The following is a 24696-nucleotide window of genomic DNA, read 5'->3' on the forward strand; positions in this document are numbered from 1 at the left end:
TATTCCAGATCAAGATTTTTTTTTAAGAAAATGTTTGATTTTTTTAAAACCTGTAATGAACCGAAAAATAAATTCTCTTTTCGCGGGGTGTAATCCCAGGCAAAATCGGAATCGGAACTCTTGACTAATTTTCATAATAAACCTGAACATCTATGAAAATTATTTACCTCATGTCATTAACGAAATTTACACAAACAAGGGGTTTTAGTTTAAACATATTTTGTTATAGTGGATTGGGAAACAAGTTATCACAACTTATATTAATTTGTTTCCACATTGCGGATGCGAATGCTGCCTTGTAGCGGCATACGCCTGCTCTTTTTCGAAATCTACAATGGTGTCTTTTACGTGCAAAAGATATGGCTCTCTCTTAACACGGGTCAGCCATTTATCGTCCCCTTCCGACGGACTATCATCGTTTCCTTAAGACCATACTCGCAAATGGTGTCAAGGGAGTGCCGAAAATTCAGTCTCTGAAATTTGAAATCCCGGAACAGGAATCGAACCAGGAACCTGTGTGTTAGCAGTCTGAGGTTTTTATCGAGTGCGGCTCCTTTTATACACATATTAAAGTCACTAGTTTGGACATTTTCTCTTAAACCAATGATCATTAGATTCCAAATCAACACAATATAAATACTAGTAAATTAAACATAAGAGGTAAACAAATAAGACTCTAAAGTATGTGGCTATTGGTGAGTTTTTAGTGACATAAATGGTATCTTTATCCATAACTCGTTTTCTTGAGGGGGCTTTGCCCCCTCGTACCCAGAACCAAAGTGGATGCTTTAGTCTGGACCCGATTGGGACCCTCAAAACACTCGCTGAGGTTTGGGCGTACACTTAAAATAGCCTAGCTACGCCACTGATGTTCGCCTCTAGCTCGCGTGCGGGAGATCGTGGGTTCGAACCACGGCCAAACCAAAGACATTAAAATTAATGGTATTTGCTGCTTCTTTGGTAAGAGCAAAGACTGGCCGGTTCGAAGTCAGAATAATGTGTCGGAAAAGGCGACATGTTTTCCTGGGGACTGTTGCATTGTGAACTAGCACGTAAGAAAAACGTGTCGGCTTAGAGGAAAGCAGTGTCAATATTCATATACGCAGCCATCCACGAACATCATCATTTTTCCTATAAACTTTAATATAACAAGGTTATATTAAGGTATACAGGATTTTTATTCTGAGAAAAGCGCCTGTGATTGTATTGGTAAAGTTAATAAATATTATCACTAAGGTACTTGCTTTATAATTCACATGAGAGCAAAGGTCGAGGTTGTATGATTTTCAAATGTAGATTAATTTAATTATTCGATTTTGTAATCTTTCTGGTCATATAAACACAAATAAACGTGAAGGCGTGTGACAAATATCAATAATAAATGAACACAAACTTGATTAGAATATTTATGTATTTTTATAGCTTAAAAATATCTACTATATTTTTCTGTCGAGGTTGGTATAAATAGTCTGGTCTTTTATCATATCCAAATATTTGAAAGTCATTTTGGAATATTTTCTGCAATTTATCCATTGTGGCTAATGGTAGAAGATTGTACGCACTTATAAGATATTTTCGTTTTTGGTCTTTCAAATTATTATATTGTTTTTTCGATTCAATATGAGCATTAATTATGGCATTTTTAAATGTTTGAGAACTAGGTTTAAATTTGGTTGCATCATTTTTATTAAAAGGAAATTTAATTTGTTCTGAAATAATTCCACGTATTTGTAGTTTTCTCCATATCCTTTGCAATCCTCCGTATATACTTAAACACTTAGTAAACGTACTGCGGACGTCTCGAAAAGTTTCAACAGTGTCTGTTATCGAATCTAAAATGGAGTCCGTTTTAAAATCTTTTAAAACAGACGTATAATTTTCAAGATTGAATTCTTTCAAAATGAAATGAACATCATCTGCAAATGTCTCCATTTTACCAATGTAATCATACTTTATAAAACATGGCCGACAATGGTCCGTTGCTGGTAAAAAATGTCCATCTCGATCTTTATTTTGTTCTTCGGTGTGTATGAAATATTCCACCATTTCCGGAAACGTAACATCGTGTCCACAGTGTTTTTTCTGTTTTCGTGTAAACTCCACAGCTTTTGACCCAATTAAATACCAATAATATGGGTTAGGAGAAAAAATCTTATCCAAATATCCGGATAATAATCTTGAGTAAGGGTCTCGAACGAATAAAAATTTAGAATTTTCTTTTAAAATATCATCATAATTGTCAAGCTTCTGAGATTGCAAAGATTTATAGTTTTGCATACAATCCCGAGGTTTAATTGAGTACGGACTTCGAAGTTCATGTGTATGGAGTAACTGAATAAGACGTCGCCAAAATGTCGACCCCACTTTCTCAATTCCACAATATACCATCTTTTCCTCTGGGACAAATTGCATATGTGCCTTGAAATTGTCCTCATCTGACCTTCCAATGTCAATCCTGTTGTAGCACTGCTTGTCTAGGTTATGTTTTCTACTCTTCATGATTGCACCTATTGTATGGTCCTGTTAAATGTAAAATTAGTACTTTAAAGGGGCACTAACTACGAGATATATAAAAAAAATTAAAATATGTTTTTTTTGTTCAAGCATTAATGAAAGTGAAATAGTAAAATAATTATTCGCTTTTAGAATCGAGTACAATGCAACAGTATAAAAAAGCTAAGAAAAATTGATTATGAATAATTATTTCATTACTAGCAAAAAATCTAATTGCAGGAGTTCGCCATCTATTTCTATCTATATTTATGTTTATCGTTTAAATGACCATCGGTAGTCTTTGTAGGTCAATTCGATGGTTTATAAGATTGCGTCTGGACTAAAACAGGCAGGAAACGGCCATACATATCAACGAACAGACAATGCCTTGTAAATTGTTGATATTATAATTTTCAAAATTTGGAAAGACGTTTGAGTATATTATAAATCATAAATGAGAATATGAGTCGAATCGGTGAACATGAGTTTGACATGCATTGTCCCTTTAAATGTAAAATAACACATTGTATCGCGACCTGTGACTAACTCGAGGGAATGCCTCTATGTGGCTTCAATTTGTGCAATTGTTCGCTTATCCTTTATTTCTAAAAAAGTCATATTAAGTGCAGACTGAGTATTGCGGAGCATGTGTGGAACTGATATAAACTCTCCGCTGTAGATTGTATGTGAATGACAACATGGTTGAGCTTTTGAACATGCGATAACCTATGGTTGCTTAAATCTACGAGATTTGGACTCTTTACATACTGTTGTCTCAATTAATATTGGTATTATACTAAATCTCAATTTTTATATTGACAATGTTGTAGGAAGACTTGTTTAAGGGGTAAAAAGGTTCAACTGTATTAAAATTAAAATTTGACATGTAGAATACCAGTTACATGTAATAATGATCGATTGCTTCTTGTTTGCTTAACGCTCAGTGACAATTAGTTATGTACATAGTGAAGGCGAGGAAATGTGAACAAGAAATGCATCATATAGTGGGTTTTTTTACAAAGAGCATACTATACATATAGGTAAATTACCTTAATTGTTTCTGGCCTCGAAACATTTATCATATAACACTGGACACTTTTAATTTGCAAAACACTCATTTGCAAATCCGCCGCCGCCTCAAACAAGAGCTACAATATCATGTATATAACCAAAATGTGCAGAATTACATGGGATTCAATAATTTCATTGGTTTTCTACAGTTACTTTCATATTTATTTTGCAATTTGAATTATAAAAACATGGGATTTTCAATATCCCATGGGACAGGGCAAAATCCCATGGGATTTACCATTATCCCATGGGATTTTGGTTAAATCCCATGGGATTTTTTTTTGTCCCATGGGATTATTGTAGTCCCATGGGATATTTGTTGTCCCATGGGACAAAAAAAATCCCATGGGATTTTTATTATCCCATGGGATTTTTAATATCCCATGGGACAAATTAAAATCCTATGGGATTCTAATTGTAAATATATAGATATAAATAAACAGTAATGTGTATGTTACATTGTATTCTATTTGGTAGTAAATTATTATAAGATGAATCTTTTTAATTGAATATCTTTTTTTCTTGGGAAATGTTAATTTAGCATATTGTTCTTTAACTGTTCAAAACTAAACTTTTAAACAACAAAGCAGATAATGTAAGTATCAATATATGTTTATTCATGAATTATAGAATACTTTCTTGAAACACAATTATTTGCCATTTGAAATCAATAAAAACTCTATTGTTAGGCTTAACATACTAGTAGCTATTTAAGTAAATCTATTTTTTTCACAATATCCCTCAACACAAAACATTAATAGTTTCTTATCATCCAGCATTGTTTGATGGTATAGTCCACTTTTTGGACATTCAGCACAGAACTTTGACATTATTGTGGTTTCAATATTTTTTTGAATTTAAAAGAACTTCAAATCATTGACTGAGTGATGAAAATAATAACTGATCCAACTTTTTTCTTTGAATTTATTCTGGTCTTGTTTCTATGTTTTCTCCATTTATTTTAGGTGGTGAATATCAATCCTTCTGAAAAAGAACCAATAAAATCTAAAGTAATGGATTATACAAAATTGTTTTCATACATGTAGCAATAATATGATTTTCAATAAAAAATAGCTATGCGGTATGGATTTTACTGATTGTTAAAGGTTGTCCAGTGTCATCAGTTGCTAACGGCCTACATCCTTTGGTCTCTGATGGAGGGTTGTCAAATTAGCAATATACCACATCTTCCTATTCTAATACCATATAACAATCAATTAATTTATTCTTCTTTATAAAATTTGGGTATTTTCCCAAGTTATATACATAATATATATATATACTGTAAATTCGGAATTAATGCAAGTTTTTTTTTATTGCGAAAAATGCAACGGAGTTGTAAACGCAAATAATTTAAACTCGTATTATGAAATATTTTATATGGATTAAACAGGATTTTTCAAAATCGTAAAATTTAAAATCGCATTTAAGTCTAAAATGACAGAATCGCAATAATAAATGCACGCAATAATTTATGAATTTTACAGTATAAAGATCAATGTTAAAAGTTAAAACTTTAGACAACTATAATAACATTCCATTATTCACAAGAATTTGCAATATATTATACAAAATGCAGACAACAGAAACAATATTTCTTTAAGCTTTTGAAGTTCAGACAGATTTCAATTTGTGTTTTATTTCAATGAAAAAATACCTTGAACATATTGGAAATTATAACATTGATACAAACAAAATATGTATGTTTTATCCTTTTTTTTTTGTGTTGTTGGCTTGCTGTCTCATTTTAATATACATTTAAACATACATCAATAATCTTCTTCTTTATTAAAAGTAAAAATGGGATATTTTTGATAAACACAAGAAATTATGCAAATTCCATAATTAAAAATAATTCCAAGTTCAAATAATAGCCTGTTACATGTATAAATGTTCCAGACCATATCCACAAGTTACTTACTGAAATTCATGGTGAACACTCACCAAAAACTTACAATTTAGAGGAAAGACTGGAAAGATGAATGCACTAACACTATCAAAACAGAGCATAAAACTTACCGAAAAACAAGATGTTTTACATTTATCCAGGAGCAGGATAATTGAAAAGTTGTTTTTTTCTTTCTCTGCTGTCCATCATATAACCTTTGAATTCATTCATGCAAAATATGAAAATCTGCAAAGGAAAGACCTAGAACCTCAACTTATCCACATTTTGAATTTTGAACTGCATACTTGTCCTTTTCATCTTGCTGACAACCTAAACATAAAAAAATGATAAAAACATAATTCTAGATTGAATTTGTGTTTTTATTTTTGTTGGTACATGTACAAACAATTTTCCCAACTTTAAAACGAAAACATCATCACCAAAGAGGAGGTCATACTAACCTCCGAAATATTTAAACAAACCGAAATTATTACTTGATTAAGATCTTGTCGTAAATTAATGGCATAGATACTCTTATTTTTGAAAACTTGATGTCTATTGCATACTTATATTCCTTTGTACGAGAGTATGCATATTAAGATGGACTCCATGGACTTTAATGTAAGCATGATTAATTTTACAGTCACTGACAGTTTTTCAGCTCTATGTGTACATTTTGAGAGAATCTTGCAATACTGTATATTCTGATATTCAGAACTTATTGTGAGGTTTTTATTAATACAACTGAAAGCTGTATCTCGTTTTCATTTCTGATACATATTTATGAGCTGAAGACCAGTGCCGAATTTTTCTCACTGCATTGAAGACCCATAGGTGACCTTCGGCCGTTGTCTGCTCTTTGATTGGGTTGTTGTCTCTTTGTCAAATTCCCAGTTTCCACTTCCAATTTTATATCATGTATGCTGATTTTTCTTAAATTACAATATTCAATCATGCAATTTTGTCTATTATTGAAAATACGATAAGCAAAAATAAATGCACAAAAAATTTAACATTGTTATATATATGTAAAAGACTTTTTTTAAAATTCAAAACAGTTGCCTACACTGTTAATTTCCTTGTTTGATTTCATATTTTTAAAGCCTTTATAGCTAGCTAGATGGTATGCCGGGGCGGATCCAGCCATTTTAAAAAGGGGGGTTCCCAACCCAAGACAAAGGGGATGATCCTATATTCATTTGATTTGTTTTATTGTCTCATACAAGAATATATATGGTTTGACGGTGGGGATCAGGGATCCTGAAATTTTTTCACCTAACCACTGGATGACAGGGGATCTCAACCATTTAAAAGTTTCTCAAACATGTGGGGGTGGGGGTGAACCCCATGGACTCTCCCTATATTTCCTTTGATTTGTTTTATTGTTCTATACAAGAATATATAAATATGGTTTAGGGGTGGGGATCTTGACCGTTTACAAGTTTTCAAACTAGAGGGGGTGGGACTTCACTTTTATTTTATTTCATTATTAATTTTATTGTCCCCGACAAGAATATATATGGTTTAGGGGTGGGGATCTGGATCGTTCACAAGATAATAGCACATTCTCAAATTGAACAGAGTGGGGTAACCCCCAAAGACCTCCTTTTAATTTCATTTGATTTGTTTTATCGTCCCATTCAAGAATATATATGGTTTAGGGATGGGGATCTGGACCGTTTACAAGATAATAGCATATATATTCTCAAATTGAAAGGGGTGGGGATTACCTCCCATGGACTCACCCTTCCCTTCTTTCTTCCCCCCGAAATACCTTTTAATAAGCCCCAATGCACAGATAGTTCACAGTATTTTCCCTTGATTTACACTAAAGAATATACACTATACAGGTGTAATTTTTTTTTTAAAAGATAATACAACTGAAGACCACCATGACCACAGTGGTGGATCCAGAATTTTTCATAAGTGGGGCCCACCGACTGCCTAAGAGGGGCCTGCTCCTGCCATGACTCAGTGATTCCATATATAATCAACCAATTCTTTTCCCAAACAGGGGGCCCTGAACTCCTGATTCCCCCTTTTTTTTCCTCATTTCAATCACCCTGATATAAATTTAGTTTTATCACTTACAATAGGAATGGTTTGAATTCCCCAATAATTCTTATATACCATTAATATCAACATATTTCATTTTTGATAAATGAAAGGCAAAAGTTTTCTATAGGTAGAAATGGATAGTGGGAAGCTTTCAGATTCACACCATGCCGGTGGCTGTGTTCAAAGTGCTGGGTTTTTATGACCCTCGTTGTTTGCGGACTAACTATTTAGGCCAGTGATGGATAATAGTGTGCGTGCATTAATCTTCTATACCTTCTTAATCAATATATTCAAATACTGACGGCAAGTCTTTTTGAAATCACCGTGCTATTTACATGTGGGATCGAGAATGCAGGGGAAGGAAACTTGTCAATTATGTTTATTTCTAAGCCAAAATAAAATGAGAAGCCGTAAAATTAACCTTGGGTAATAACAGTGCATGTAAGGCTCGTCTCGGAGGGGTGTCTTTTTTCTGTCTTCTTTTTATGCCCCACCTACGATAGTAGAGGGGCATTATGTTTTCTGGTCTGTGCCTCCGTTCGTTCGTCCGTTCGTTCGTCCTGTTTCAGGTTAAAGTTTTTGGTCGAGGTAGTTTTTGATGAAGTTAAAGTCCAATCAACCTGAAACTTAGTATATATGTTCCTTATGGTATGATCTTTCTAATTTTAATGTCAAATTAGAGTTCTTACCCCAATTTCACGGTCCACTGAACATAGAAAATGATAGTGCGAGTTGGGCATCCGTGTACTGGGGACACATTCTTGTTTTAGTTATATTTTTAATAACTTACACTTTTTTCCATTATTCTCTTTCTTTCTCTATTCTTTATTCCTTTTTTTTTTGTCCTTTGTTCTCTATTCTGTTAATTCACATCCATACCCTCTTATGTGTATGTGGACTTACTGTAGTTTATTTTTTTAGTCCTGGCAGAGATATTAGATACAATATATATGTCTCTGGTTCTGGTATTATGCGATAAGTCAATTTCTTTTTCATGCAGTGTCATGAAATATAATGGTTTTATGCATATCAGCCAAGATTGTGCCCAACATTTTAATAAACAATTCAACACTATATACACGTTATGTGAATTTTATTAAAATCGATGAAGAACATGAATTTGGCAGCTAGTGCCCCTTAAACAGGTAAAGTTCAATTAACAAATTCTGATCTACTGGCATTCAACACCAAATTACTTACTTGCTGTATATTGATAAATGTGATTGATAAATGTGATTGTATATTGTCAATACCTCAACATCGAGAATACGTCATGTGAGGTGTTGGTCGCTACGTTTGAGACGGGGTCAAAGGTTGCGGCTTCGAGACAGAGAAAAACATCCAGGTAAAAAGTGTAGAATTTTGTTTTTGAAAATTTGAGTTGTAAATTTTCCTAAAAAGTACTTAATTCCGTTCATCTAATTGTAAATTTTCCTAAAAAAAGTACTTATTTCCGTTCATCTATTATGGGTATAAACTAAACTGAACAAGAAAAGTATTAGTAAACAGACAGAAAGTCCGACGTTGAATTAATTATTTTACAATTAATTGTTTAAATATATGAGAGAATGTTTTAGGCGAATTTTCTTTAATTACAGATAAATGTATTTTAGGTTCAGGAAATGATTTATTCTTCGGGTACGTCTAAACAACCGCTCAGGACCTCCTGAGTGCACTCAGGACATACAAAGTGCACTCAGGACCCATTACCGTAATCATATCTGCACACATGATGGATGTTTATATTCGTTATACGCTTCTTATTTTAGAGTTAAATTTTGGTAGAAGTTGAAATCGCAGGGGCGGATCCAGCCATTTTAAAAAGGGGGGGTCCTAACCCAGGGCAAAAAAGGGGGGGTTCCAACCCTCCCGGAACCCCCCTCCCACCTCTGGATCCGCGCCTGAATCGAACTTAGATAGATATGTTAATTCTTATAAAATAATGAGGGCACGTATCACTGATTACACAACTACTGAGCCATGAATTATCCAATCAACAAAATTGATTGGATTATCTTTATTGTTTTTTAGGAATTGTATTGTTTAGTTCAGTTTTACCTTTAACATGAATTTGCATATAGAAAAAATAAAACATATATCTCATTCGATGTGCTTTTTCAGTTTATTTTTCATGATGACGGGTAAATTAATTTGTTGTGTTTTGCAGTTCACGAATAAAGAAAATTATTTTATAGTTGCGGTTTTTTTTCTGTAACAAGTTCGATTTTTGTTTTTCAGTGTGATTCTTTTCTCTATCTCTCTCTCTAAATCAAGTTTTTAAACAAACACAATGTTGACTGAATATCAAATTTTATTACATTTGTATATCTTTATTCTCAACAAACCATTATACAAGAGAAGACAATTATGTACAATATTCAGTTTAACCTTAACGGAAATCTGTGCACGAAGACTTAGTCGTGGTTTGAACGGATTTCGTGTCAATAAACTGTCTTCGAAATAGTCTTTCTTTGTTAATGTTTGTGTCATTTTGGTCTTTTGTGGATAGTTGTCTCATTAGCAATCATACCACATCTTCTTTTTTAAAATTTCTCGCTACTACAATCAAAAAACGGAGACGAAAACGGAGACAAGTTCATTTTCAGAATTTATTTTCGCATTGAAATTCGTTTCAGGCTTGTGAAACTGGACAAAACGACTTTAATTAGAGAAAAAAAACTTAATAAAAACGGATTTCTTAAAATATTCGTATAACTCAAAAATAAAATTCCTGGACAAGTTCGATAAAAATGAGAAATAACATCTAACTACATGTATATGAGTTTGATTGTTTGAAAAGTACGGCTTTTACCGTTTAGAACGGATTCCATATATAAAACTTTAATTAATATAAATTCTTTTAAAGTATGAACATTTATAATTATTTCCCTTTTCAAACTCGTGCAAAGAATTAATTACTGGTCCAGGACATGATAATAAAATTAAGAATAAAACTTAAAAATTTATGGAACGAAATTTTAATAAAAGACGAAAATCTTAAAACATCGTGATATTCATTCTAGACGTCACAATATTACTTCCCGCATGGTCACACTGTACTAACAACACAATGTATAAAACAACAATAAAGATAATCCAATTAATTTTGTTGATTGGATAATTCATGGCTCAGTAGTTGTGTAATCAGTGACACGTGCCCTTATTATTTTCTAAGAATTACAAATTCTACCAAATTTAACTCTAAAATAAGAAGCGTATAAAGAATATATGCATCCATCCTGTGTGCGATGACTATAAAGGGTCCTGAGTGCACTTCGTATGTCATGAGTGCAATCAGGAGGTCCTTCAAGCGGTGTTTAGACGTACCGTTATTCTTCTGGAAGCTTCAATTTTTTCTTATCAATAACTTTTACACAAGGAGACATTTTTTTTTTTGACAGCATGAACCCCAGTTAATGAGCAAACGAAAATCGTTTACAATTAAATTTTATAGAAGGAAAAAAAAGGGGGGGGGGGGTAATTAACAAATTTTATTTACGCTCACATACTTTTAAACAGATTTGCATATGTAAGCTCTCTATAGTTAATGTTAAATTATTTCAGGAGTTTTGAAAAAAAGAATATTATATACAGTTTAATTTCGACTAAAATAGTGATTCTTTTTATAGATTTGGTACCTCAGTTTCGACTCAACATTTCATTTTAAATTGTTAGATGGCAAACTCTTTAGGCGAATATTGTATCTGTTCTTTATTTAATTATGGTGATATTGGCGATAATATTCATTATAACAAGGCCTTGTACAAATCCTTGATTATAGAATGTTTGGTAATATAAAAAGACGAAAGTAGACAAACCCTAATTATGCAGGGTTTCACAAGTTGATCTCCAAGCGGCCCACATTTAACATATAATAAGATCTATATTTTTCAACGTTTTCAAAATGAAATAACTTGAATTGAAAATTTCCCAACTGTGAAAATTTGTTATTTCTAAACGTCTTTAATTATTATTTCGGGAAAAAAAATTATTTAGCATATTCATATATTTTCATAATTTTTTCCGAGGAAACCTTTTTTTTTTGCAAAGTTTACTTCTATATGTTTTTAACCATCACCAGCGACTTATTCTCTGCCATCACCAATTAGTCCTAATTATTAAAGATCAATTGCCAAAATTCAAATGATGATTGGTATATATCGTATTGAATATGACCATCGGTCATCCGTGACGTATCCCAAATAACGACGCATGCCGATAGATAGATCGGTGTCTTCTGGCTATTCCTACATTTTGTATTTTACTATTCTGGCTATTCCTACATGGGGGATTAGTGGAAGAACAATACATGTTGTTATTGCAAAATATGTTGTTTTAGTCATTAGTGTCTAATTTGGTCAAGGTAAATTTACCTGTGGAAATTAAATAAAAATTTATGTTTATATGTAAAGAAATAGACTTTTTTGTTTGAAAAAATGAAAAATGATTGTTTATATGTAAAGAAATAGACTTTTTTGTTTGAAAACATGCATATAGTTATTAAAATACCATAGAATTTCTAAAAAATAAAACTTATTGAAAGAAAAGCAAGTAAAAGCATTGGAAAAATAAAAATAAAATGAAAGAAAAAGTAGTAAAAGCATTTAAAAGTCTGGAAAGTATTAAAAAAAAGTATTTAAAAAGTTACTATACAAATCTTGAAAAAACGATGTACATGTACTTTTTAATATTTTTAAAACAAATTACGAAAACGTTTAGTGTAAAAATCACCGAATATAAATGTTTCTTTCTTGCAGGTTTTGGCATTTGTAAATAACATTAACGTTTTGGAATTCTAATGCAAAAGACAGTCGATTCAAACTGAAATAACTTCTTTAAAGATGGTTTGATTTTTTCAGAGACACATGTATTATATATGTCTCAATACATGTATTATATGTCTCTGATTTTATCAAAACAAAAATTACAAAATTATAAAATATGTTAGTTATCGAATGTATACCCTGAACTCTTACTATTATATATACATGTCCTAAGTTACTTAATGTCCTGTGTGCAACCAGGAGATCCTGAACGGTTTTTAAACGTACCATTATTTTATATGCATATATTCAAAGCTGTTCTTAATTATATGCATACTAGGAATCAGTGGCGGATCCAGGGGGAGGGTTTCGGGGGTTGGAACCACCCCTTTTTTGAACGATCAATGTATTTGAATGGGGACATATGGTTGGAACCACCCCCTCCCCCTTTTGTCCTGGGTTGAGACCCCCTTCTTTTCAAATGGCTGGCTCCGCCGCAGAGGTATATTTATATATATATGTGTGTACCAGCCCCCCTCCTAAATCTTGGGAAACAAATGGTAGATTATATAGGGAATCACGGAAGCATGACTGGACGTGACCCCTCTAAGGCAGTCAATGAGTCCCCACATATGAAAATTTCTGGATCAACCATTGCTTAGTTCTAGTTATCTTAGGTCCTAGTGTGAAATAATGCCAATAGATCTTTTAAAACACATCTTTATTCATACATGTATATATACGTTTTCTCACGGATTTGTTCATGCAATATTGGAATTATGTTTACTCAATGCGCAATTACTGAAGTTTATATTTGCTACTTTTCTTCTTAATTTCATATAATTTTTTTTTTGATTTTTTTTCTTCGAAAAATTAGTGGTGTTGAAATAGGGAATGGATACAGATACCTTATCACATTTAACCAAAGAAATGTTGTATAATGTCATCAATCTGTATTACACGTAGACAGGATGTTCTCTAGAAAACTATACGTTATACACACCCGAGAATACACGCACTGTCGTAATGGAAAATTACTGTATGTTATAGTTACCTGTAATCAGCTTTGCAACACCATGTCATGACAGTTCAAAAAGATTTTCTTCAAATCAAATTGGAATATTCATTTTTTTCTGTAAAATTTAAAACTTTAAAAAGTAGACTTTGACAAAATTATGAAATAGAAAGAATTGAACAATTTAAAATCGTATTTTAACAAAGATTTAGATATAATTTTACAACGATCCTTAAAAAATAACCAAACAAACGTCGAATCAAACGATATGAACCTACGCAGTTTTATATTAAAATACTGACACACACCAGTTTGCCATCTCAGTATGCAAGGCAAGGGTGCTTGGTGAGGTGCTGGAACTTGATGTACATGTATCATGAAGTTAATACAGTTCTGTTAGTATTGACTGCCTTTTTACAGAGACTTTCTATTCTTACTGTTATCAGTTAGTATAGACGGTTCCTGGCTTAGAATGATTCTCTGCTCAGCAAATGGTGCGTAATTAGCATTTGAATCAAATTTCTTGTAGAAGTAAAAAACACAAATTAATGTATTTGACAACTTTATTCAGGAGCACAGTCTATATTATCCGGCGTAAATAACTTCGAGATTTATGTGGAAGTTTACTCTGCTGCTCGATCTATGCTAATCGATGTTCCAGTATATTTCATATTTATATTTATTCGTGAGGCCTCGTCATCGTTTATATTCACTAAAAGCACAGTCGCCTAAATATTTTATATGGCGAAAAAATTGCGAAAATTGGGGGAAATAATATATTTTTAGTAGCATTATTATTTTAGAATCTTAAGAGGTTGCTTGCAAATTTAACTCTAAAATGAGAAGTGTATGACGATCTATAACGAATATATACATCCATCATGTGTGCAGATACGACGGCGACTATATAGGGTCTGCCATGAGTGCACTTTGTATGCCCTGCATGTGTGCACCCAGGAGGTCCTCCTGAGCGGTGTTTAGACGTACCGGGAAAATCTTATCTGATTCAGGATCAATTCATCGGTTACACTCCCCTGTCACCAGTGATTCTTTTTTGCTGACATTCTGAAAAAGTATTGTGTAGACTAGTCCCTGTGTAAGTGTTGACTCTCAACTTGCACATGTGATTTTTTAACACTCCCTGGACTTCTGCAAAAACAGAAAGTCACAGGACATTCCGACAAAAAGTCAAACACATGTCAAACTCAGGCATAAAGTAACAAAGTTAATAGGACAAAAAGTCACAAACAATTTGTTGACAATTGATTGAATATAAATGAAAAAAGATTTTGAAATATCTTCTTTTTATTACATATATTCATTTTTAATTTTAGGAAATTGTTCATAATATAAAAAAGAAGATGTGGTATGATTGCCAATGAGACAACTGTCCACAAGAGACCAAAATGACACAGACATTAACAACTAGAGGTCTTTACGGCCTTCAACCATAAGCCAATATAAAGAAGGTATGGTATGATTGCCAATGAGACAACTGTCCACAAGAGACCAAAATGACACAGACATTAACAACCATAGGTCACCAAACAGCCTTCAACAATGAGCAAACCCCGAGGTAAAGCCCATACCGCATAGTCAGCTGTAAAAGGCAATCATACTATATCTTTTTTTTTATATTTACATGTTAAAAAATGTGTGCAAATGTAATCAAAAGCTGCACACAAACGTAATGATTTTTGTGCGCAAATGTAATGGTAATGTGCGCAAACCTAATGCACTGATTTATTTGTTTTTAATAAATTTTAATTTAAAGTTGCTACATCATGTTCATGTATAAAACTTCAAGAAAAATACAAAAAGAGTGTTTTCTTGTTCAAAGAAAAATAATCTCAAAACTAAATTGTGACTTTTTGTCCTGTGACAGTGTGTGACTTTTTGACTGTGACTTTCTGTCCTGCATTCAGATTGAATAGGGGAGTTTGGTTGACCCCGCCTCCCTCTATCTGAGACTACTATCTCAGTGATGAGCTTTATGTTTCATGTACAAATGTATTGTGCTTGTCATATATATGTATGTCGGATAAAAGCTCTACAGACCTTTAATATGTTGTATTGTTATATGTATAACCGACAATAAATAAATAGCCCCTAACAAGTAAGAATTAGGTTACTTCTTTTTGTTTTGACATCTTGCATGGGTTTTTATAGCCCCGTATTAAAATTATGCCCCCACTTTAAAAAAAGGGGGGGGGGTAAACTGTTTTACCCCTGTCTGTCCATCCATCCTTGCGTCAGTCAGTCCGTCCGATGAATATTTTTCGTCCCATTTTCCTTAGGAACTACAATAGAAGGATTTCTGAAATTTGGTTTCAGGGTTAAATAAGTCAGCTATACCGTGTGATGCATTTTCAGATTCATCACTCGACAACTTCCTGTTTTCCCAACACTTGTATGATTTTACACATGATAGCCAAGTTGAAAGTTGAAAACTAACAACCTAATTTATGTACAAAAAAATTGAAAAACAGATATGTTACACATAAACAAACGACAATCACTGAATTATCGGATCCTGACTTGGAACAGGCACAACCATAACAAATTGGCAGGGTATAAGGAACTTTGAAAATATTTAGTTTTTGTGGTTTGGTCAATTTTCCGGATACTGTAAGCAATAAGGCCCCTTTATTTAGTAAATGAAATAATTGTAAGATGCACGTAGCTGTCTGTCATATTTTATATGAACTTGACCTCATTTTCATGCATGGTTCATTGGTCAATGAAACACTGCATTGTTTTGTCAGTTTATCATATGTTTAAAGTTACAGGTAGATTATATTTGGTAGATATGAAACAATTGTAAGGTGTGCATGTCTGAATGGCAGATTCATATATAAACCATGACCGCATTTTATTGTTCTTTGGTCAATGATAAGTTTTCTTGGTTTTGTCATTTTATCAGGCCACATTTAAAAGAATGTCTGTTTCCCCTCCCCGGGTCTACCCTTTGTAAACCATTTTTTTGTAAACAGACCAGGAAGGCAGTTTTTTTTTAGCTCACCTGACCTGAAAGGTCAAGTGAGCTTTTCTCATCACTTGGCGTTCGTCGTCTGTCGTCCTGCGTCCGTCGTCTGTAAACTTTTACAAAAATCTTCTCCTCTGAAACTACTTGGCCAAATTCTACCAAACTTGGCCACAATCATCCTTGGGGTATCTAGTTTAAAAAATGTGTGGCGTGACCTGTCAAACTAACCAAGATGGCCGCCATGGCTAAAAATAGAACATAGGGGTAAAATGCAGTTTTTGGCTTATAACTCAAAAACCAAAGCATTTAGAGCAAATCTGACGGGGTAAAATTGTTGATCAGGTCAAGATCTATCTGCCCTGAAATTTTCAGACGAATCGGACAACCTGTTGATGGGTTGCTGCCTGTGAAATGGTTATTTCAAGGAAATTTTGCAGTTTTTGGTTATTATCTTGAATACTATTATAGATAGAGATAAACTGTAAAAGCAATAATGTTCAGCAAAGTAAGACCTACAAATAAGTCAACATGATCAAAATTGTCAGTCTACCCCTTAAGGAGTTATTGCCCTTTATAGTCAATTTTTAACAACTTTTCATAATTTTTTGTAACTTTTTTAAAAATCTTCTTCTCTGAAACTACTTTGCCAAATTTAACCAAACTTGGCCACAATTATCATTGTGGTTTGTAGTTTAAAAAATGTGTCCGATGACTCAGCCTACCAAACAAAATGGCCGACATGGCTAAAATTAGAACATAGTGGTAAAATGCAGGTTTTGCTTTATATCTTTGAAACTAAGACATTTAGGGCAAATCTTTCAAGATTTAAATGTCCATCAGAATAAGATATATCCCCTCACAAATTTTCAGTTGAATTGGACAACCTGTTGTTGGGTTGCTGCCCTAAAATTGGTGATTTTAAGGTAATTTTGCAGTTTTTGGTTATTATCTTGAATACTATTATAGATAGAGATAAACTGTAGACAGCAATAATGTTCAGCAAAGTAAGATCTACAAATAAGTCAGCATGATCAAAATTGTTAGAGGACCCCTTAAGGAGTTATTGCCCTTTATAGTCAATATTGAACAACTTTTCGTCATTTTTGTAACTTGTATAAAAATCATTTCTAAAACTACTTGGCCAAATTTAACCAAACTTGGCCACAATCATAATACTAGGGTATCTATTTAAAAAAAAAAGTGTCTAATGACCCCGCCTACCAACGAAGATGGCTGACATCAGTAAACACATTAACAGGTGAGCGACACAGGCTCTTGAGAGCCTCTAGTTTTTTTTAACTGGATGTGATTGTCATAGCATGGTCACATGAATGGTTTGACTTGTCCAGTCCAGGCCACTTATCAGTTGTTTGTGCTCAATTTGAGTGTATTTATTTAGATTATCAATCCTTCTGCTTTCAAGCACTTTCCAAAAATGGAAACAAATTATTTTCAGGAAAAAAATAATTTCGATTTGACCCGGGCGCTTATTTTTGACCCGTGTGGGGGGAGGGGAAACAAACATATTTTTAATTTTGGCCTTAGATTTTTTAAGCATAGGTCTACTTGTTGTATGGAATGACTACAAGGTATCATATAAAAAAAGATGTCTGCCTGCCAAGGTTAATTTTACTGTGACCTCATATTCATAGAATAATGATAATATTCATGATATTGAACAGCAAGAATGATGAGTAAGTTGATGTTATATACAAATAAGACAAAATTTTCAGTTGCCTACTAATTATGTAATACATGTAGTAGTTATTTTTGTCATTAAATGATGTTTACCCTTTTATGTGTAGGGCAAGAACATGAAAGATAAAGGGGAAACTATAAACAGAAGAAATTATCAACAAAATAAGATTTACAGAGGTCAACAAAGCCTAAATGGTAAGTCCACTGTTATAAAAAATTTTGTCCTTGAATAATAATTAAATATTTATTAAAATAAGATGTGGTATGATGAAAGAGAAAACTATCCATCAGAGTTCAATTTAGTGGATGTAAGCATTGTAATTACTTATTAGAGGCCATTGATGACCTGTAAGTAATGAGAAAACCCATACCCTATACATGTTATAGTAATCTATAAAAGTCAACACTAACCAAATTTGAAACAGAGCATCAATTCAAACGTCAAATATACCAGACTAATTTATAAAAACAAAAAATTATGAAAAATAAAAATGACGGGTATGAACCAACATCAACCACTGAACTATGTACAAGCTCCTGATATTAGACAGGTATAATATGGCTGGGTTGATATAAAAATAAGAAACACTTAGCAGTCTGATTTCCAATGAGACATTTCTCCAATAGAGATCAAATGACATTTAAGGAGGCTCTAGGGTATAACAATTTCAGAAAAATGTTTTAATATTTTTTTTTCATAACTCAATTTATTTATATCTTTATCATATGGTACACCAAATCATTCAAAACAATCAATTCGGTTTGGCCCCAGATGACTTTTAAAATGCATATATCATTGAAAAAGCTCCAAATTATCTCCCTTTGGTGCAAAAAAGCCATTTTTTGGCATTAAAAATGTAATATCTTATTTAACTCATCGGTGGCCTATATTTTTTATTATAATTTTAAATAAGCTGTACTTTAACTAAACTATTATAAAATTTAAGCGATTTCTGTAATTTAGTACTTGAATATTTAAATGAAAGTTTATCATATTAATCATAAACATGATAAAATAGCCATTTTATTGATCTCTTCACTGATAATTTTTGAGTTTGTGTATTTGTAGGTCAGAAATCTGGATTTTCATGGTCATCATTCACAGATCAATACTGAACGGAAAACTTAAAGCTGATATTTTTCTCCATAGTGCGACTTTTTTTATTAATTTGAAATGGAACATGTTTTTTCCTACATTTATTTGAAAGAGGAAATTTCAACATGATGACTATAAACAAAAAGGAGTCATATCATCACGATCATTGATGCACAAGAACTTGATCATATAAATACAACAATGTAATTATCAATTGAAAGATGGAACGAATGAACAAGATATTAGAATGTTGTTGTCCAAATAAACTTGCTTTGTCTTCTCATTTGAATCTCTCCATTCAATAAAGATGTACAGAGGAAGATCTTTGAAGAACAGATTGAAAAAATGTTTTGTCTAAGAATTGCAGGAATATTCTAGTGAATGAAATTATTTATTGACTTCACTCTTATATAGTGGACTGAATAATTGTACATAGCAAGCTGTGAATAAAGAAAGCAAAAACTTTAACAAAAAGTGTTTATATTATAAATTTGCAATTATAAGCATACTATTATGTACACCACAAAGTTATATATAATTCAAATTGTTTGCTATACAAGTATTGCAATGAACCTATAACAAAGAAAATCTTACCTCATGAAAAGAGTGAACTATTCAGTCAGAATATGAAATATTTTTTCAGTTCTATTTTTCATAATAGAATAAACAAGACAAAGATTTCAAAACAATATTTTTTCATTTATTTAGAAATTTCATCATTTTGTTTCAGTGAAAGGACTTTATTCTTTGACTGTAAAATATTATTATTATACATTCCAAAATAAGAATAATATTTATTGTCATATAAACAAATAAAAACATGTTTGTGACAAAATTTAAAAAAAATTATATATATGTATATATAAAAAATATAAAAAAAACTCGTATACATTTAAAACATTTTACTACCAAACAGCATTCATTGTAACATACACATAACTTTATATTTATATATATATATATTTATAATTTTAATCCCATAGGATTTTATTTTGTCCCATGGGATATTAAAAATCCCATGGGATAATTATAGTCCCATGGGATTTTTTTTGTCCCATGGGACAACAAATATCCCATGGGACTACAATAATCCCATGGGACCAAAAAAAATCCCATGGGATTTAACCAAAATCCCATGGGATAATGGTAAATCCCATGGGATTTTGCCCTGTCCCATGGGATATTGAAAATCCCATGTTTTTATAATTCAAATTGCAAAATAAATATGAAAGTAACAGTATAAAACCAATGAAATTATTGAATCCCATGTAATTCCGCACATTTTGGTTATATACATGATATTGTAGCTCTTGTTTGAGGCGGCGGCGGATTTGCAAATGAGTGTTTTGCAAATTAAAAGTGTCCAGTGTTATATTTTCCATAGTAACTCCTTTACCTAATTCTACTTCAATCCATCTATCTTCCGCTAGAAAGTTCAGAAAAAAATCATCAACTTTTAACTAACGGTGACAATTACAGTCTATAATGTACATTTGTTGAATATATTTTTCCATTTTGTTTTTTTATAGATCCCTCGAGGGTCTGTATTATGGGAAGGGATAGTCCTTCACGTCTTTATTCTTATATATACTTTTTCATTTTCTCTTCTTTATCTTTATCAGGTCGGGAACAATCACCCTGTATGGTGATTATACCTGTATAGAGAGATAATTCCGCTCAGGGAGGCATATTAAGTGAGTGGAATTTACCTGGGTTGAGTTTAATAACGTAGCAGCTACGTAGCGGCTTCGTAGCTGCTATTAATATCTATGTAACAACTAGTCTATAGCTACACGTTCAATAGTCAAAATCTACGTAGCACTACGTAGCAGGCTAGCAGCTACATGTACGATATTGAACTCGTTCCTGATCATCCCAGCTTTCAATCATGGTGAACAATAGATTGTACATTTAGTTAGATAAGCAGCAAACTGGACATGTGCATATTAAATTAATTAAATCAATTGGTGCATATACTGTTGCAGGTTACTACCATAATAAGTAGAAAATGCCATTCTGCCCTATTTTGATTTAAATCCAGTCTAAACAAAAATATCTCTCTATAGAGGGATAATTTTATCCTTCTATACAGGTATAATCACAATATAGAGGGTTTGTTCCCAACCTCTTTCTGGGATAATCTCGCTGTATTGAAGACCCATTAGTGACCTTCGGCTGTTTCCTACTTTTTGGTCGAGTATTTGTTCTTTTGACACATTCCCCATTTTCAATTTTTCCAAGACGTCATAATTTGTCAAGACTAACTGAAGAAACGAAACACATTGTTAAGGTATGTTTGTGATGTGTGACCTCAGATATCATAAACGACAGCGGCGTATCTGACAAAAACATAAAATTTACAACTTTTCTCGTTTTAGAAATTCAAATCAAACGCCCTGTGATATTCAACATGCAATGCCTTGATGTTTGAAAAATGTTTCACATACACCGCTAAATTACCTTTGTATAAATTGTTTGTTAGCATCAACACTGAATAGCATATAAACCCGGCCACAATCCATGACGTTTTGTGTTTTAAGACTTTTCTGATCAGCAAGGTTGACCTTCTCTTCATCTGAAAAAGAAAGTGAACATTAAAGATCATTTGGACATTCTTACATGGATGATCTATCATAAGAGTCGAAACAAATAAAAAGAATTACCCCCCCCCCTTTTTTTTGGGCCGATCAATGCATTTGAATGGGAGCATATAGCTGGAACCCCCCACCCCCCCCCCCCCTTTTACTCTCGGTTGGGAACCCCCCCTTTTTAAAATGGCTGGATCCGCCCCTGAAGTGATTTCAAGTGCACTGGATGGGTAAGCAAATCCTGCTTCATGCATTTGCCATCGTGTGTCTCATGGTCAAGGCACTCTATTTGATGTCTCAGTCGAGAAAAAGAGGACGTTCTGTGGTCACCGTGTTTCGTGGTTTCGGTAAAAATATCAACGTACAAGAATTTTTATAAATTGTTCGTTCATCGTGTAATGGCAATTTTATTTCGCGTTCTTTCGTGCAATTACCCCCCTTTTTATGCCCCTTTGACGATTAATGATCTTTCTGTTGTCATCTTATAACATACCTGAAGATAGTGAGTCTCACTTTACCTTCACAAGTCCTATGCAATAGTTAACAATTTAGGGAAGAACCATTTAACTTCAAAAAGGGGGGGTGGGGGTTATGATTTTTTCCCCAAAAAATTATTCTGTTTCCCAAGTTGATGAAAAAAAAAACATTCTGTTCAAGCAGACGACAAAACATGTAATAAGTGATCCTTTTACGTTCGTTCGTTCGTACCTTTTGTCAAACTGAAAATGTAAGAAAGCACGTATCACATTTTCACAATATCAATAAGAGTCTCCGGTAAAACAGCATTCTTTTCTAAATTAAAGTTATCTTTCAAAAATAAGCATATCGTAAATAATACACGCTTTTAAAATAAGGAAATACAGAAAAGTAGTGTCAAAATACACTTACCTCCGATACGTTACACGACTACACACATTTCCGCGGGAATTTTTCGAGCACGATTTTCACGAGATTGAAAAATGATACTATTTAACGACAAGATCCACATTTATTTTTATTTTTTATGTCAGAGCACACTATCAGTAAATTGTCACTTTGGAACTTGAAGATCTGCTAGACAAGGATGCTACATTGTTTTGAAAATGTAATGTGAAATAAATTAAGAAAAAAAAGATTTGTGATCAATTATTTTTTCTGTTAAATTTAAGAATGTTATGTTAAAAGTGAAAAATAAAGTTGTGTGACTCTTTTGATCGCAGGCATCAAATGTTAAACTATAACTATAATCGTAATGTTTTACTTAAAAAATAAAATTGAGAAAAAAGGGGAATGTGTCAAAGAGACAATTACCCGACCATAGAGCAGAAAACAGCCGAACGCCACTCATGGGTCTTCCATGCGGCGAGAAACTGCCGCACCCGGAGGCGTTCTCAGTTGGCCCCTAAACAAATATGTATGCTAGTTCAGTGATAACGGACGTCATACTAAACTCCGAATAATACATAAGAAACTAAAATTAAAAATCATACAAGACTAACAGAGGCCAGAGGCTCCTGACTTTTGACAGGCGCAAACATGCGACGGGGTTAAACATGTTTTTGGAAATGTCAACCCTCCCCAAAACCTCTAGCCAATGTAGAAAAAAACATACATACAACAGTACGCACAGCACAATTCAGTTAAAGAGAAGTCGAAGTCCGATGTCAGAATAAGCATTGAATGCTTTTGAAAAGAAGAAAAACTAACAGGTTATGGAACAACCATTTAACGTTATTCTTAAACATGATTGTATTGTTTTGTTTATATACATAGAGCCCTTTTCAAAACGTTTTTAGGAGTATTGTTTTCTACTGACTAGCCTATAATTAGGATATTTTATAAAGTTATCTCCTTTTCTTGGTGGTTTATTATTTTGACCTATCGAACGTCCCGAAATCCTATATTTGTCATGTAGAATGTAATGTCGTTGCGTGTGGGGTAATGACTATTAGGCTAACATTAGGGTGAATCTCCATCGAAGTTCCATGGCGATTATTTGAATTTGTCAAAATAAAGGATCCCTTAAACGAGTCTTACGTATATTTTGTCAAATTGTAAGAAAACCTTGAGCCTCCATAAATATGGAAATGTCGTGGCGGGTCAGATATATTCACCCCCTAGATACTACACGCATGCATATTAACAAATAAATCCAAAACAGTCTAAAACTAAATTGTTTCCCAAGAAAAACAAACAATCAAATTAACAACATAAACAATGCATTGATCAAGGTTTTACTCATTGTTGAAGGTCGTACGGTAGCCTATATAAATTATATATGTTATTTTTTTTGTGTCATTTAGTGTCTTGTTGGGAGTTGTCTCATTTGCAATCATAACAACGTTTCCAAATTTGTTGAACCAAAAACACGTTTACTACACCGGAAAAGATGACCTCATATATATAACAATTATAAGATCAACAAAGTTTAATTTTTAAGTTAGTGAGCATGCCGAATGTCAGTCTGGAGTTCTGGGAGGCCAACAGCACAATTGTTGAGATTTCACAAACCATATTCAAATCAATAATTATAAATTTATAATATTTTTATTTAGACCACTAATCACGTCGACTTTTCACTTTGAATCAAAATGTGTATTCACATTAGCGGATTTGGCTACTTAAAAAAATCAAGAATAAAAGGGGGATCCCAACAAGTCCTTATTGGAAAACATTGATTGTCAAAAAAGGGGGTGCCAACCTACGGAACCCACACCTCTCTGATGCTATCCCGACCACTGTTTTCAAGTCATGAAAACCTACGTGATCGCCAGTGTTCATATTTCGAGGGGACGAGTTTCATTTGTTTATTCTGCAATGAAAGGGGTGTGCAGTTGTACTTTTCTTGACTCCCTAAATGTATCAGGGCTATGATTTGTTTGGGTAAAATCATAAGAAAAACAATTAATAAAATTGAGAAAGGAAATGGTGAATATGTCAAAGCGACAACCACCCGACCATAGAGCAAACAACAGCCGAAGGCAACCAATGGGTCTTCAATGTAGCGAGGATTCCCGCACCCGTAGGTGTCCTTCAGCTGGCCCCTAAAATATGCATAATA

The 24696-nt window shown here is 33.0% G+C and overlaps 1 protein-coding gene and 2 long non-coding RNA genes across 3 annotated transcripts; 1 reads left to right on the top strand and 2 right to left on the bottom strand.

The window, feature by feature from the left end:
- Nucleotides 1-1393: 1393 nt before the first annotated feature.
- On the bottom strand, nt 1394-22635 carry LOC139503413 (carbohydrate sulfotransferase 14-like). Its single transcript, XM_071293193.1, has 5 exons — nt 22545-22635; nt 21529-21643; nt 20440-20494; nt 3543-3573; nt 1394-2520 (listed from the first exon to the last, which is right to left on the bottom strand). Exons 2-5 carry the CDS (start codon nt 21641-21643, stop codon nt 1417-1419), a joined length of 1305 nt encoding a protein of 434 aa, XP_071149294.1. The 5' UTR covers nt 22545-22635; the 3' UTR covers nt 1394-1416.
- LOC139502955 (uncharacterized) lies at nt 4159-7741 on the bottom strand. The gene is made up of 2 exons (XR_011658985.1): nt 5584-7741; nt 4159-4548 (listed from the first exon to the last, which is right to left on the bottom strand). It is a non-coding gene; the product is annotated as an uncharacterized lncRNA (long non-coding RNA).
- Nucleotides 13661-19542, top strand: LOC139502495 (uncharacterized). The gene is made up of 3 exons (XR_011658862.1): nt 13661-14384; nt 18080-18167; nt 19042-19542. It is a non-coding gene; the product is annotated as an uncharacterized lncRNA (long non-coding RNA).
- Nucleotides 22636-24696: the final 2061 nt, after the last annotated feature.

Source organism: Mytilus edulis, chromosome 14 (genome assembly GCF_963676685.1).
Source record: "Mytilus edulis chromosome 14, xbMytEdul2.2, whole genome shotgun sequence".
In the NCBI taxonomy this organism is placed as follows: Eukaryota; Metazoa; Mollusca; class Bivalvia; order Mytilida; family Mytilidae; genus Mytilus; species Mytilus edulis.

Excerpts from the sequence above, each read along its gene's own strand:
- LOC139503413 (XM_071293193.1), bottom strand. The coding sequence starts at position 21,643 with ATGAAGAGAAGGTCAACCTTGCTGATCAGAAAAGTCTTAAAACACAAA. Across the intron at positions 20,495-21,528 it reads AACAAACAATTTATACAAAG|CGGAAGATAGATGGATTGAA; the intron begins GTAATTTAGCGG and ends TGAACTTTCTAG. Across the intron at positions 3,574-20,439 it reads GGAGTTACTATGGAAAATAT|GATAAATGTTTCGAGGCCAG; the intron begins AACACTGGACAC and ends CCAGTGTTATAT.